The sequence below is a fragment of the Pelodiscus sinensis genome, chromosome 2 (genome assembly GCF_052426305.1).
Source record: "Pelodiscus sinensis isolate ZL-2025 chromosome 2, ASM5242630v1, whole genome shotgun sequence".
Classification (NCBI taxonomy): Eukaryota; Metazoa; Chordata; order Testudines; family Trionychidae; genus Pelodiscus; species Pelodiscus sinensis.
In genome coordinates, this window is record NC_143053.1 from 174,772,907 (window position 1) to 174,788,990 (window position 16,084).

General features: G+C 48.2%; 1 protein-coding gene across 4 annotated transcripts in view; it reads left to right on the top strand.

Moving 5' to 3' along the window:
* PDE1C (phosphodiesterase 1C) overlaps nt 1-5,320 on the top strand; it is a 439,666-nt gene extending 434,346 nt beyond the window's left edge. For all 4 annotated transcript variants that reach the window (XM_006124030.4, XM_075921779.2, XM_014574062.4 and 1 more), the window contains one exon: nt 3,489-5,320. In XM_006124030.4, the coding sequence (XP_006124092.3) occupies nt 3,489-3,658 (170 nt within the window). In that variant the 3' untranslated portion in view covers nt 3,659-5,320. The remainder of the gene's footprint in view (nt 1-3,488) is intronic.
* The last annotated feature ends 10,764 nt before the right edge of the window (nt 5,321-16,084 follow it).

The window sequence follows — 16,084 nt, forward strand, 5'->3', positions numbered from 1 at the left end:
AAAGTTAATTTGAAATAATAGCCATTATTTCAAATTAACTTTCCTAGCGTCTACCCAGGCAAACCGCTATTTCGAAATAAAATCGAAATAGCGGGGCGCTTATTTTGAATTTGGTAAACCTCATTCTATGAGGAATAATGCCAAATTCGAACTGTGTAGACGCTTATTCTGAAATAGGGGGCCTCCAGCCCTTCCGTTTCCTGTAGTGGCCACTCTCGGCCAAATCAGGAAACTCTTCTCTCTCCCAGGGCCGGAGCCCTTAAAGGGGTAGACTCTGGCCACACTGTATGCCAGATCCAGGCCTGCCAACAGTCGCTGCCCCTCATCCAGTGGCCAGAGAATGAGCCGGGCAGTCAGTGCTAGCCAGCTGTCCCCCACCCAGTCCCACAGCTCCCAGGAGCCAGCCAGGGGCCGGAGACAGCGAGCACCCTCCTAGACTAGTGCGGAGATCATGGACCTCATTGCGGTTTGGGGTGAGGCCTCCAATGTTTATGATCTCTGCTCTAGATGGCAGAACACCGCCGTCTACGGACGCATAGCTGGCACCATGGCCACCAAAGGCCACATGCGCACACAAGAATAGGTGCGCATGAAGATCAAGGAGCTGCGTCAGGCATATGCCAGGGCCACTCAGGGCAGCTCCTCAGCAGGGGCAGACACCGGCCTTTACTTCAACGCCATGGACCGCATCATGGGGGGTGGGACGGTCCGTGCCACCCCGGGGGGCAGCAATCCGGGACCGGAGGCCCCTGACCAGGGCACAGAGGAGGAGCTACCATGGAGGGTGCCAGACCAGCCAGACTCCCGAGCTGTCCCAGCAGCGGACTCATGAGGGTCATCCTGGGAGGCCACACCATGTAAGTGCCATCACTGTTCCCTTCCCAGAGGGGTGAGGAGGGACACCAGGGACCGCACGCATGGGCCTTTCTTACCATGGATCATGCAGCAACCTGTGCACGTGCAAGCACGTGCCGTGCCACCCCCGGGCAGGTGGCTTCAGCTGCGTGCCACACAGGGGCCGGGCCTGATAGCCACATGCGTGTTTGAAGAGACCTGACATGCTCCTGACCCCAAGGCGGGACACAGCAGGACGCCCTCCCTTCACAAGCCCCCTCTACACAGAGGCATGGGACATCTCCCCCACCCCCTCCTCAGCCGCACTATACACAGCACAGGGTATGGGTGCGGTCCCAGGGCAGCTCCCACTCCTGGGGATAGCCGGACATTCCGACCATGGCCTCTGTGCAAGCACAGCGGCTCTGACAGTGCAGGGCACGGTCATTTTCACCTCACAGAGGGGGGCGGGACTTCATCCACTGTGTCCGCAGGAAGAACTGATCATTTCTCTTCTTTCTCCACAGCCGCACCAGCTGTGCGTGCAGGGCACACCACCCCGCCCGGGAGGTTCTTCCGCACCTGTGGGCTCAGCAGGTCCACTGCAACACTGCAGGGGTACTGAGACCAGCAGGCCTGCACTGCACCATGGAGCAGTGGGTGCAGGATAAATGGGAGTTCCGGCGGGAGCTGCTTGCCCAGGGTCGTGCCTTCTGTGCCCATCTGCAAACCCTGGTGCAGAGCGTGTTGCCTCATGCCACTCCAGCGCCGGCTGCCTCCCCAGCTCTCGCTCCTCCTCCCACTCCTTCTCCCCTCCCACCTCTCCCTGCTCAACCTCCACACCCTCCTCCCCATCCTCCTGGGGATGCCGAGGCCCCCACACCCGCTGTTCTGGGAGACAGTTGGCCTGGCGAGACCCCCACCCCTGAGCCTTGTGCTTTCCATTCCCCTTGTATCCCCCTTCCAGCTCCCTCCTCCCAGTTTTCCCCCTCCCCTCTCTCACTATCTCTCCTCACCTCTCCCACCTCCTTTCCCCAGTCTCCCCAGAGTTGCATAACCCTCCCCCCCCGTTTTGTTAAATAAACAGAGTTTGTATTTTTGAAAATACATGTATTTTATTTGACATCAGGAAGGGGTTTAGGGAGGGGTAAGTGGAAGGATGAGAGGGTATGTCTACACTACCCCGCTAGTTCGAACTAGTGGGGTAATGTAGGCATACCGCACTTGCAAATGAAGCCCGGGATTTGAATTTCCTGGGCTTCATTTGCATAAGCGGGGAGCCGCCATTTTTAAAACCCCGCTGGTTCGAACCCCGTGCAGCCCAGAGAGGTTAAATGGGGCTGGAGGTCAGGCTGGTGCTAGTGACTGGGCGTGGGGCTGGCCAGAGCGGGGTGGAAGATGGGGGATGTGAGGGGGCTCTGGTGGGCGGGGGATCTGAGTGGGAATTGGGGAGCGGGGGGTAGGAAGGAGCTGTGTGCTATGTGCAAAGCAGGACCTCTTAGACCCCGGGGGCTGGAGGGGTAGGCGGCTGAGGTTGAGCACACAGGAAGAAAGTGAGGTTGTGGGGAGGGAGGGCACGAACTAGGTAGTTCGAAGTAGGCTTCCTAGTTCGAACTACCGTTACTCCTTGTGAGGGGTAGTATAGACATACCCTGAGGAATGAGACACAAGCCCCCAGTGGGGCAGGCCAGGGAGGCTCTTAGGGCTCCTCAGGGTGGAAGCTCTCCCTCAGGGCCTCCTGGATACTGACAGCCCCCCGATGGACCTCCCAGATGGCAGCCTGTAGAAAGTGCAACCAGGCTTGCAGCAACGTGTGAAAGAGAAGCACCAGAGTGCCCAGAGGCAGCTCTGGCTCCATGTTGCAGAGTGCTGTGGTGTCCCGAGTAAGGGCAACCAGAGCACGCAGAGACAAAATGCTTTGCTGTCCCTCATCGAGGTAGACAAGTAAACAGGGACTCCTGAGAACTGGCTGTCCAGGGGGATCTCTTTAAGCACAGACCTCAGATTGCCTCAGGCAGCAGCCCCACACAGTAAGTCCTGACCTGGTGCCCTGCTGGAACTGGTTCCAGCCTGCCTTAAATGCGATTCAGAGTCCACTCAGTGTGGATGCGCTATTTCGAAATAGCAAAATGCTATTTCAAAATGCATTATGTGTGTAGACGTGTAATTCTGAAATAAACTATTTTGAAATAATGCTGTAGTGTAGACATACCCTTTGTGAATATTTATTCCTGTACTTCTTCTGATAGTTTCTTGATGGGGTAGTTTCTTTTGGTATGCCTCAATGGGATCTGAGGGTAATGGCCTGTAGAATGTGGTGATCCCAGATCCAACCATCCCTGAATTCAGGGGAAGTTTGGATTTGCATCCAAGCAGAGAGCCTCAAACTCATCACTGCTTCAGTGATGCAGTAATTATTGTATATCTAAAAGAAGACATGGTGCCTAGATAGATAAGTAACTACAGACCTAATTTTAAAGTTTAGGCTTTCTTTCTCTAATACGACAATATATTTTCTCTTCCCTCTACATAAGACAAACATATTAATTAGGGTGGACTGAGGGGTGGGGTAAAGTAATCCATTGATTGATCTCTAATATTCTGACAGAGGCTTTGAGATTGAATGATCTTTGTTTTTGTTTTATAACTTCTAGCCATCAAGCCTCAACTGTGCCATTTCAAGAGACCCAGTTCCCACTCAGGAACCCACTTCCCACCCTTTCACAAGAAATCTGATGACCAGCTGGTGAGATACAAGCTGCTCGACCAGAGAACCAGAATGAAAAAGATTCAACACATTTCTCAGAATTGGAACAGAAAATAGGAGAACGGTGCCTCTTCTTCACACTGATCTTTGCAAGTTGACGAAGGACATTGTGTAATAATCACATGGACCATTTTAATTCTGCACCAAGTGGGGAGTAATCCAAGATGCAAACATGAAATAAGATTTAGCCAAATAATTCCATGGAAGCTTTCAGTAGAACCATTCTCAATAGCGTTCCTCTTTGCTGGAATATTCTCCAACTTAGGGCAAAAAATTGGTCTGGCACTTTTAATTTTCAAAAGTAAATCTGCATACATAAAATAATGATATTGATTCATGGATTGTAGCAGACCATTATGACCATCTAGTTTGATCTTCATAATACAGGGTATATAGAACTTTGCCCCGTAATTTCCACATTGAACCCAATATCATGTGGTCCTGCTTAGCCTGCCTTTAAACTGATTGCATTGTGAATTACCTGACATTACCTGATATTTATACTACAGCGGGGACTGAAAATTGCTTAAGTACAAAGAATGGGAGATGGACACCTCCCCTCTAACTTCACATTCACACATGCAAAGAAGGCATAACACCACGTTAAAATGAATGAGGCTTATTTAGATTTGTTCATCTAATAATATATGTTTCTGGCCTTTGTCCCATTGATCTATATGAAGAATGGTTTCCAAGTCTGAGATCAGACTCCTCCAAAGCTTTGTATGGAGGAAGGACCCATAGATTAGAGAATAAATATAGAAGCAAAGTGATAAGAAGAAGAGAGCGGGCTGCAGTCTCATCACATATGTACTCTACTTCAGTCTCTCAGTAAAGAGTACTAAACAGGACCATGCTTATCTTTAGTCCTCTAAGAGTTGTCATTGCTAGAAATGCAATCTCTGAAAGGCACTGCTACACATGATGTTAGGTAGTGAAAACTAATTGGTTGAAACTGTGACATTAACCCCACTAATTATCCCCATTTCAATAATGCATGAAATAGCAAAGGTCCAGGATCAATGTGGGCCAATAGGCATGAGGGTGTGATAGCCGAGTTATCCATCTCCCCTCTCGTTCCACTTCACTGTAGACTACAGTACGCCTGATATCAGAATGGCTAATTTCAGGTATATAACACTTTGGTGCCACATAGATAGCATAATAAGAACTGAGCATTGCAGGGAAAATTGCTGGGGCACGTTATAGACTCTGCAGTTCTTCATTAGGATTTACCTTAGAGTGCTTTGCACACAAGCCTAGGTCCTGTAGCCTTTCACAGATGGCTGCTGTCAATGAGTGCCACAAAATAGGCAACCTCAGCATTTTGCTCATACTTACAATTACTTTATTGTCTTCCTCTTAAGTAGCACATCAGTGGCAAAACTGATGTCATTGCCAGTCAATTAACTCCAGTCTACTGGCTCTGTCACCTCTCTACTATGCATTTTGTTCCTGTGTTATATTTTCCTCAAACACTATCAAAATTTGTATCACTGTAGTCTTCAGTTCCTGTGTGCCCCAGCCATATAAATGCAATGAAATGTGGTGTATACCCTTAAAAGGTCTTCAGTTACTAAAATGTTGAAAACCTGATTTACATCTGAGAATTCTCAGACTAAGAGAATATATTTTGACTATACATTGCTTGTAAAGTTCCCTGAAATGTTTTACATGATTGGGTTGTATAGAAATGCAATATATTATTCTTTGAAATTAGTTTTCTGCGCCTGTGTCATTTCTTCTCACCAACAGCCCTTGACTCACCACACTTTGGCAATGTCTACACTGCGCTGGTTTTGCGCAACAAATATGCAAATGAGGCTAAGGGTTGAATATCACCAAGTCTCATTTGCATAAGTAATGAGTGGCCGCTTTTTGCACAAGAGACTTTTGTGCAAAAAGGAGCCATCTACACTGCTCCTTCTTGTGTAAAAACCCCCTGTTGCGCAAGAGCTGTTCTTCACATTTTTTCAGGATGAACGGCTCTTGCGCAAGAAGAAGCAGTATAGTTGGCTCCTTTTTGCGCAAAAGCCTCTTGCGCAAAAAGCGCCTGCTCATTAATTATGCAAATGAGGCTCGGCGATATTCCACGCTTAGCCTCATTTGCATATTTCTTCTGCAAAACCAGCTCAGTGTAGACATAGCCTTTATCTTAGACCTTTTTCCCTACCCATCTACATCCTTGGCATTCAAGTGACACCAGTTTAGACTTATTGGGCCAGCTACAACTTCTTGCTTCCCTGGGTTCAATTTAACTTGCACTTCCTTTTTTATTATTTATTTTGTGTCACTGTAGGGGCTAAGCAGTTCACAGACAAAATTGAGATAGCCTTATGATGTTTCCCCTAAGCCCACAATGGAGGGGGCTACTTTAAAATCCATTCTGGCATGAGATTTACAGGGATGGCAAAACAGCACACCCATGACTACAAAAAATATTTTGAAATAACAGGCGTGTTTTGAAGACGTGGAGTAGCTATTTCAGGATACCTTAGTATCTCAAAATATCTCCACTGTATAGACGTACCCTAGGAATCCAGCTTCTGTAGGCTGCTAAAGTGATGTGCTGAATTAGTACATCACCTTCCACCTACCCAAACCATTCCACAGCCCACCACACCCTCTTGTCTAGCTCTGCTGGCTCCCCTCTCTGTCCCTGTGGTGGGATGTGCTCTAGAGCACTAAACTTGAGAGAACTGAATGAGGCCAGGTAGGTCTAATCAACCAATTAAGCTGCAAAGGGGGGAGATTTCGGTCTTTTGAAGGCTTCTAACTGAATTAAAAGCTCACCTGTGAGGGAAATGGCAGGGTTTCAATATAGCCAGGAGGAGTGCTAGAAGCCTCCAGTTTCAGTCTCTGAGATAAAAGAGAAGAAAGTGGGGCATTGGAAGCTCCCTGTCAGAGAGCTGGAGATGGTAGGAAGTAGCTCAGAGATGAGAGTAGTAGGATTGGCAAAGTCCCAGACCATAACTGCTTGCTATAGGGGAACCCAGTACCAGTCCAAGGCTGTATCGCCCACTGCAGAGTGGTATTGCTAGGGGCAGTGACTGGGAAGCTTCCCTAAGCACTGTGGGACTGACATACTCAGGGCAGTGGGTATGAGAACTGCCTGATGCTGCTTCCGTAGAAGGATTTTGAAAGACTGGCCAGATCACAAGATGACCTGGCCAGAAGGCTGAGTTACAAAGTTGCTGGATTGGGATGCGGTGAGAGGGCGATGGTAGAAGAGAAGAAAGAGGGCTCTGAACTGGGCAGAGCTAATGGCCTGAAGGTGATGCCCAGCAATCAATCGAACCGCCCACGGCATGCTCCCATACCTCTGCAGACAGTCTGATCTCCCACAAGCTTTTTTCTGGGCATGGGAAATAGATGAAGGCTGGTCTGGGAGGTTTTTTTGGGGGATGACAAGTTATAGGCACTTGTTCCCCTTTTTATAATCTGAGAGTGTGGGCCTGATTTTAAAAGTTTGAATTTTTTTTTAAATAATGGCTGTAATGTGCATAGGTCTGGGAAGAAGTGCAGTAACCAAATCTGATTCCAAATCATATATTTTATACTACACTATTAGGCTACAGGAACACTACATGATTTGCTGAAAGAGGCAATGCAAATGAAGCATGCATTAGCATTTTCTTGCACTTCATTTGCATGCACTCTTTCGTTCTATTTTTGCGCAAAAACCCTTTGTGCAAAAACAAACAGTGTGGACGTCTCCTTTTGGCACAAAAACCCCTTTGTGCCTGGAGAAGCATAAGTATCTTGCTCCAAAAGGGGTTTTTGCACCGAAAGGAAATGTCCACACTGTTTGTTTTTGTGCAAAAACCCCTTGCACAAATGCGGAATGAAAGAGAGTATGCAAATGAAGCACGAGAAAATGCTAATCTGAGCTTTATTTGCATTGCCTCTTTTGACAAAGCATGTAGTGTAGACAAAGCCTAAGTGTCAAAAAGAGTTACTGATTTTGCTTCTGTCCAATACCTAGGATTAAACATTGTCAATACCCACCATAGATTCTTGGTTGAGAGCTCCTGTAAATTATAAGTAGCTCTTGTATGACATTTTTCATCCATAGGTCTTAAAGCATTTTACATTTGAGGTAGGTGTAATTATCTCCATTTTATAGTGGGTAAACTAAGTCACAGGCCAACTGACTTTCCCAGGGTTACTCAGCAGGCCAAGGAATAGATTCTACATCTTTCAAGTCCCAACCCAGTGTTGTATTCAATTTATAACCTGAAGGGAGGTTCCAAAGAGGATGGAGAGAGGCTGTTCTCAGTGGTGACAGGTGGCAGAACAAGGAGCAATGATCTCAAGTTACAGTGGGGGAGGGCTAGATTGGATATTAGGAAAAACTATTTCACTAGAGGGTGGTGAAGTACTGGAATGGGTTACCTAGGGAGGTGGTGGAATCTCCATCCCTACAGGTTTTTAAGTCCTGGCTTGACAAAGCCCTGGATGGGATGATTTACTTGGGATTGGTGCTGCTTTGGGAAGGGGGCTAGACTCGATGACTTCTTGAGGTCTCTTCTAGCCCTATGAGTCTACGACTGCACTGCTTTTGGCTAAGACTGAGTGATGGCACCAGATGCTCCATTTAACAATACATTGCTTGCAGTGTCCTGTACTGATCCCAGGATATTAAAGAGACAAGGTAGGTGAGGTAATATTTTTTTTTTTTTTTGGAGGGGAAGGGGGGCAAACTTCTGTTGATGGAAGACATAAGATTTTTTTTTAAACTCTGTAGCTTGAAAACTTCTATTTTACCAAGAGAATTGGGTCCAATAAAAGATATTATTTCAACTATTTTGGTTTTTCATATAACATTATGTAACAAGAAAATGCAGAAGCGTTATATTCTATTGATGTGATTCTCTGACTAGAAGTACTGTTAATATTTGTCATCTAAACTTGTGAGACTTGTATGGACCATGCCATGTATATATTGTATACTTGAGCAAATTGTTACTGGCCTGGGAGGAGGAGGGAGGGAGGGAGGGAGACCTTCAAGAATTAAATCAAATAGTTCAGCTCAGTCCATCTCTACATACAGTAGTTGAACATGTTGCCACCCTAGCAGCACAACACTGCCATCTAGTGCACCAAAGAAGTTTTCCAAGCAATGATTTCTAGAACAACATACACTATTGAAGGGAGACTTGATTTTGCAATGAATGTTTTGCTTAGATGCTGCAAGTACAGAAGTGGAGAGAACCTGAATAAAATATCACTTGGGTATTCTGAGGCAGGAAGCTTAATTCAGTCTGCTCTGAATGGCATCATTTGCTGCAACTCTTAGTTGAAAGGTTGTGCCTGTTCCTCCATGTGTGGTCCATTTGTGGACTCATGCGGTGGTTAGAACAATGGATGCAGTCCTTCTGGCAAGGCAGTGCATATTTTTAAGAATCTGTTTAAAATGTCAAATATTATATTCATGACTTCTTAGACATACACTAGAGAGAGGAATGTTTTAGGGTTTATTCCACACATTGTACAAGTGAGTAGCTATAAAAAAAAGTGTGAGAGACTTCTGTATCTTCTAGGAAGTTCCCTCCAGAGCAGGAGACTAGCTGAGTTGGTGAGATAGAGAGCTGAGAGTCAATGGGATGTGGAGGTGAGTATATAACAAGGCAAGAGAGTCAGTTGGGCAATAGGGCTGGTAAGGGAAAGTAGGCAGTGGGGGAACCTTGTTTTCCAGTCCCTATGCAATCTGTCTCTCCAGCTCCACTACCCGGCCTTCCCAAGATCTGCTGCTGAACTGTGCAGCCAGTTTGCTATTCTGCCTCCAGGCTGGTCCCATTGAACCTCACCATAGGCTTCTATTTGTCCCTGCATCCATTGCCCTTCTCCCAGCCTCCCACACATCTGGTCAGCTTCATGAGTGGGGCTCCTGGTGTAACAAGTCTACTGTCCATAGGACTACGTGCAGTTAGCATGTGGTAGACTCTGGCTTACTACACCTAAAAGAATAAACACAAGCAGCACAACCCTTTGCTGGTTCCTTTATATTCCAGGAGATTTTTCCCCAGGTTTATCTTCTTTCCTCAGTGTCTGTCCCATTCTTGTCTTCTCTGGTTTTGTCTTGTGTTGGTTTCAGTTAAAAAGATAGGCTCAAGATTCTTTTCATGGCTTTCTGCACGTCCTCTGCTGAGCAGACTGACAGTGAATTCAGGACACTAAGGATATGTCTATACTGCAGCCTTCTTCTGCAAAAGCTTATGCAAAAGAAGCAGAGTAGAATATCGCCATGCTTAATTTGCATAATTAATTAGCAGCCTTTTTGCACAAGAGGCTTTTGTGCAAAAAGGAGCTGTGTAGATGGCTCCTTTTTGTGCAAAAGCCCCTTCTTGCGCAAGAGCCACTCTTCCTGAAAAAATGAGGAATTATGCAAATGAAGCGCGGCGATATTCTACTCCGCGCTTCACTTGCATAAGCTTTTGTGGAAGAAGGCTGCAGTATAGACGAAGCCTAACTGGAAAATTAAGATCAGGGAAACTTTTACAAGGAGTGAAAAATGCAGTGGGCTGGGAGGCTTCACTTCTTGCATTCTTTTGACTAGAAGCATTCAATTTCCAAAATCTCATTTTGATTTGTGTTGTAAGGATTGGAATGAAAGGAATTGTGTAGTTTGGTTACATACAACTTGTGTGCAGTTAAATAAGCCATATTTTCTAAAAGACCTCAGCCTGATGTCTACTTCTGATTTTCACTTGTAGGTGCAATATTTGTGCATTGTCACTTGCACATGCAGATTATAGGCAGCGTTTTCAAAATGGGACCTTTATAAGAATGCGACCACTTGTATCATGTGCACTTTTTGCTGGTTACCAGGCAGGCACAGGACAAGAATAAGGGCATTTGGATGAGAGAGTATGGACAAGTACTGGCATTTATGTTTTGCTTTGGTCAAAGCACAATACAGATATCAGTTAAGCCACAACTCTTAATTAACTTACTAAGATGTCCAGATAGCTGGACAAAGTTTCAGCCTAAACTTGACACCTCTGGTATTGAAATATGTTCATGGCTTCTGGCTCAGTTTTGGACTCTACCACTGAGTAGTTGGGTTAGCTTGGGAACATCACTTAATGCCTTGGCCTCAAATTCTCCATCCTCAAATTTTCTATCAGTACAGTGGAGCTAATGATGTATCCCTGGTAGGTATAATAGGCTTTTGTGATCCTGGGTTGAAAGTTGCTAAAGCAGTGTTTCTTAAACTTTTTAAGACTGAGGAACAACAAACAATAATTTTTTTAATGGGGAACACTGACGATTTTTTTTTGTTGAGCAAAATATAAATAAAAAATCCACCAAACCTGGGAGACCTGGGGGTTGAAATGTACCACAACCGTACGTCCCCCCCCAGAAGACTGCCACAATAACAGTCTGGTACATGGAGCTGAAAATGTAGACCACAAAAAAGTAAGGACAATAATAAACAAATGCTAAATAAGGCCATGTGTCTGGCCAGGAGGGAGGAAAGAGGAGGGTCTTGTGGCAGGGTGTCTGGCCAGGAGGAGAGGTTGCAGGAGGGGAGTTGGGGCAAGTTTCAGAACAATCTGGGAATGTGGGGTCTTGGCAGAGGGAGGGGAGTGAGGAGGGTTAGGGTACAGGTCTGGGCATGAGGGGGGATGCTTACCTGGTTTGGTACCCTGCTGCAGCAGGGAAAGCCTCCAGAGAGCATGCTCTTGTTCCTCGTGGGGGGGAGGGGAGAGAGCTCAGGCGTCCCCCCCGCCCATGCAGCAGAGACACAGTTGCAGCACCAGGACAGGCTTCCCGCTGGCAGGACAGGGGAGGGGGGGATAGTAGAAACCCCATCAGTCCCCACCAGATTAAACTCTGCCACTTTCCCAGCAGGCTGGGGAGGAGCATAGGGGAAAGAGAGCAGCAGCACATGGGGGGCAGCAGAGCCCAAGAGTACCCCGGGGGAGGGCAGCAGAGCCCAAGCGCACCACAGGTGGGGGGCAAGGGGGGCAGTAGAGTCCGAGTGTGCCCCAGGTGGGCGGGAGGTGGCAGAGCCTGAGCCAAGTTCCCCGCAGGCAGCAGTTTTAAGACGCTGCAGTCCAGGAGCGGCTCCTCAGCTCTAGCTACCCCTTCCCCTTCCAGCAGGAGTGGCCACTGTAAAAGCAGCTGCCTGCACATATGGAGGAAGAGGAGGCTGCGCAACACCGGAGGCCCCTTGAGGTTGTGGGAGCGGTCTACGGGATCTGCAGGAGTCGGGGGAGCAGAATTTTTTCTGTTCTCTCTGCAGCACACCTCTGACTGCCTCACGGCACACTGGTGTGCCATGGAACACACTTGAAGAAACTCTGTGCTAGAGTATAATAGGGTATGTCTACACTACAGTGCTAATTCGAACTAAGTTAGTTCGAATTAGTTAATTTGAACTAAGCTAATTCGAATTAGCGCAGCTAGAACTAAAAACTAGTTTGAATTAGCGTTTTGCTAATTCGAACTAGCATGTCCACACAGAGTGGACCCTGAACTGAGGTTAAGGATGGCAGGAAGCAGTGCTGGCAGGGCATCAGATGAGGACTTAGAGCGTGGAGCTGCTGTCTCAGGCTAGCCGAGGGCTGTGCTTAAAGGGACCTGACCCCCACCCCGGACAGACAGTTCTCAGGGGTTCCCCGCTTGCAAAGCAGTCCTGGCTTGGAGTGCCCTGAGTGCCCACACGCGGACCATCACAGCACTCGGCCATCAGCCCGGCTGCAGTTGCCACAGGCTGCCATCCAGGGGGAGGGGACAATCGGGGGGGCTGCAGGAGGGCTTCCACCCCCAGAAGCCCGCAGAGCCAGCCCAGTCCTCCCCATCAGGGGCGCGTACCCCATTCCTCCCTCACCTCCTTCCACTTACCCTTCCCTAGCCCCGCTTACTGATGTACAAAATAAAGAAAACGTGTGTTCAAAAATAGAATCTCTCTTTATTGAACAAAACTGGGGGAGACTGGGAAAAAGAGGTGGGAGAGGGGAAGGGAGAAGCTGGGAGAGGGGAGGGCAACTAAAATGATCAGGGGTTTGGAACAGGTCCCATATGAAGAGAGGCTAAAGAGACTGGGACTTTTCAGCTTAGAGAAGAGGAGACGGAGGGGGGATATGATAGAGGTCTATAAAAGCAAGAATGGTGTGGAGAGGGTGCCTAAAGAAAAGTTCTCCTTTAGTTCCCATAATAGAAGGACTAGAGGACACCAAAGGAAAGGAATGGGTAGCAGGCTTCAAACTAGTAACAGAAAGTTCTTCTTCACAAAGAAAAGAGTCAACCTGCGGAACTCCTTGCTGCAGGAGGCTGTGAAGGCTAGAACTAGAACAGAGTTTAAAGAGAAGTTAGATCAAGTCATGGAGGTTGGGTCCATGGAGTGGTATTAGCCAGGGGGTAGAAATGGTGTCCCTGCCCAAAGTTTGTGGAAGGCTGGAGAGGGATGGCACGAGACAAATGGCTTGGTCACTGTCTTTGGTCCATCCCCTCCAGGGTACCTAGGGTTGGCTGCTGTCGGCAGACAGGCTACTGGACTAGATGGACCTTTGGTCTGACCCAGTACTGCCATTCTAAACTCAGGGCTCAGGGTCGGGGGTCTCAGTGGACCACCCTGATTTTCATGCAAACCTGCTCCTGGGTGGCCAGGCTGGCAGCTCTCCTGCCCTAGACGGCCACTTTCCTGTGCCTAGTGCGGAGTTCGTGGATGAGGTCCACGATGTCTGCCCTAGACCAGGCGGGTGCCTCTTGTGGTCCTGGCCAGGCTCCCGAGAGCCGCCAGCCTGGTCCCGGGAAGAGGCGGAGGGCTGGGGGGCATCGGGTAGCTGGCTCATGGCGTGCCAGGTGCAGGGTCTGCTGGGTGCTGGCAGGCTTGCACCTGGCACGGGCACCGTAGCCAGCCCGTGCCCTTTTAAGGGCTCTGGGGCCGGGAGGGGGGCATACAAGTTTCCCTGGTGGTGCCCACAGTGACCACCAGGGAAAGCTGGGGAGGGCTAGCCTCCCACTAGTTCGAATTAAGGGGCTACACACCCCTTAATTGGAACTAGTAAGTTCGAACTAGGCTTAGTCCTCGTGCAATGAGGTTTACCTAGTTCGAACTAAGCGCTCCGCTAGTGTAGCGCCTATGAAAGTTAATTCGAACTAACGTCCGTTAGTTCGAATTAACTTTGTAGTGTAGACATACCCATATAGATCCCAGCTCCCACCCCTTTCCTTTGGGTGGAAAAATTTTGTACAGCTCTTAGGTAGGAATTCACCCCAGAATCCAACCACTTTTCAATAAACACACCCACATCAGCTAAGCAGCTCTCATCTTTATCAGCAAACAAATTGTCCCTCTGCATCTCCACCATCAGTCTTAGTCACGGTTCAGAGCGCTTCTTTCCTTGTGGACTGTGATACTCGTGCACCGTGAGTACAGACCCATAGGGTATGTCTACACTACAGAATTCTATCGGGAAAATGGCCATTTTTCTGACAAAACTTGAGGAACATCCACACTGCAATTGACTTCTTCTGCAAGAAAATTGAAAGAACAGAGGGGTTTTTCTGGCATTGGTATCCTCATTCTATGAGGAAGAAGCCTTTTTGTGAAAGAGCACTGTGCGTGTGTGTGTGTGTGAGTGAGTGAGTGAGTGAGTGAGTGAACAGGGAAGAGGAAGTTCTTTTGAAAGAAGAGGAAAGAGGAAAAAGCACAGGTGCCCTGGTGGCCACTCCGTCCATAGTAATCACAGCTTACATACAAAATAGCATTCATTCAGTGTGGATGCTAGCTGTCGAAAAAGCAGATTGCTTTTTTGGTGCACCTTTGCAGTGTGGACGCTCTCTTTTGGAAGAAGCTTTTTTGGAAGATCTTTTCTGAAAAAAGCTTCTTCCGAAAGAAGACTGTAGTCCAGACGTAGTCATAGTGTCTATACAGACAGGCTGTTCCTGGGCATAAACTCCAAGCCTACTGCCTTCTTGCAGCCCTCACAGTTCCTTCTCAAACAGCACACCCCTTCTATCAGAGAAGGGCTGGAAGCAGGAAATTAGGGCTGGATTTCCATCAGAAGGGTTTTGGGATCAGAGAACTGCGTAGAATGGGAGCTCAACAGAAATGTAATTTGTTCAACTCCACAGAGGTATTCAGGTGTTTCTCTCCTCTTGAAAGAGGAGGTGTGCCCTGATGTATTTTTTAGTGCTGAGGTCTTCATTGTGGCTGTGTCAGAACCTGGTGTAGTCATGGTGCTGCTTGCCTTGGCACCCTGTAATGTGACAGGGAGAAAAGCACTTATGATCAAAAGGGACCATCCACTGCCACTGGTATTTGGAAGGCAAACCCCTAGAGCTCCTGCCTCAGAGGGCCTGAGGCTGCTTCGGAGAAATTTGCATTCAGAACCCATGTGGAAGGGGACAGTGCTACGTGCATATAACACCAGTGGAATAGCCTGGCTGGGAAATGATGGGATGTAAGAGTCATGGGAGTGCCTCACTCCCACTGCAGCCAGCTATGAGAGGGAAGTGGAAAGGGTAGATGTTTTGGCGCCCATAAAAATGTACGCCCTGTGGCCCCACCCTCTCTGCTCCCTCCCTTCCCCTTCTTCCCCCCCACCCCCTGTGGCCCAGCCCTCAGAACTACCCCCTCTCCCTTCCTTATGGCGCTCCAGCCGGGGTATGGGCAAGGCCCCAGGCCCTGTTCCTGTTCTCCGGATGGCGTGCCAGGCGGGGAGAGTGGGACACGTGCCGGGGTGGGCCTGCATGCTAAGTGGCTGGGCCGTAGCTCACTTGTGGCGACAGCCCTGACATGTGCAATGTATAACACCATGACATGCTTTTGTGAGTCCTAAAAAGTTGTAAAGACCTCTTTAGCATTGAGAAAGTAATACTGAAGTCATGTGTGTGATAGAGCAGTTCAAAGCAGTGAGAAATGACATAAGTAAGCAGGGTCTGCATGGGCTCTCCCATGATCTAGTGATGAACTGGGGTGGGAGAAGACTTAAGGAAGAGACAGTGCTGACGTAGTCACACTAGGGTTGCCAGGTGTCCGGTATTCTACCGGACAGTCTGGTATTTGCGCTCTTTGTCCAGTAAAAAAAAAATCAGAGAATACCGAACATGTGCAATGTCTGGTATTCTCTGATTTTTTCCAGCTGTGCACCAGACAGAAGCCTGGCGTGGGTTGGGGGAGCAGCAGGAAGGCGGGGCTACGATTGGCACTAGGAGCCTGTGATTGTGGAGAAGTCTGGCAGGGGTTGGGGGACTGGCTGGAAGTTCCTTTTTTTTTTTTTTTTTTGGCTTGATCAAAAAATACTGCATGTCCAGTATTTTTTGGGAGGCCATCTGGCAACCTTAGTCACACCTACTCTTCTGAAGCATTACAGGCATGCCAACAGCTACAGCAGGCCACAGGACAAGGTGTGGGGGGTTCGGTTCCACACCCCAAGGGTGAGGGGGTAAGGGCAGTTAGCTATTAGCATCACCCAGACTGCAGCACCCTCCGTCTCAGCCCTCAGAGCCATGCAGAGCAGTGCTTCT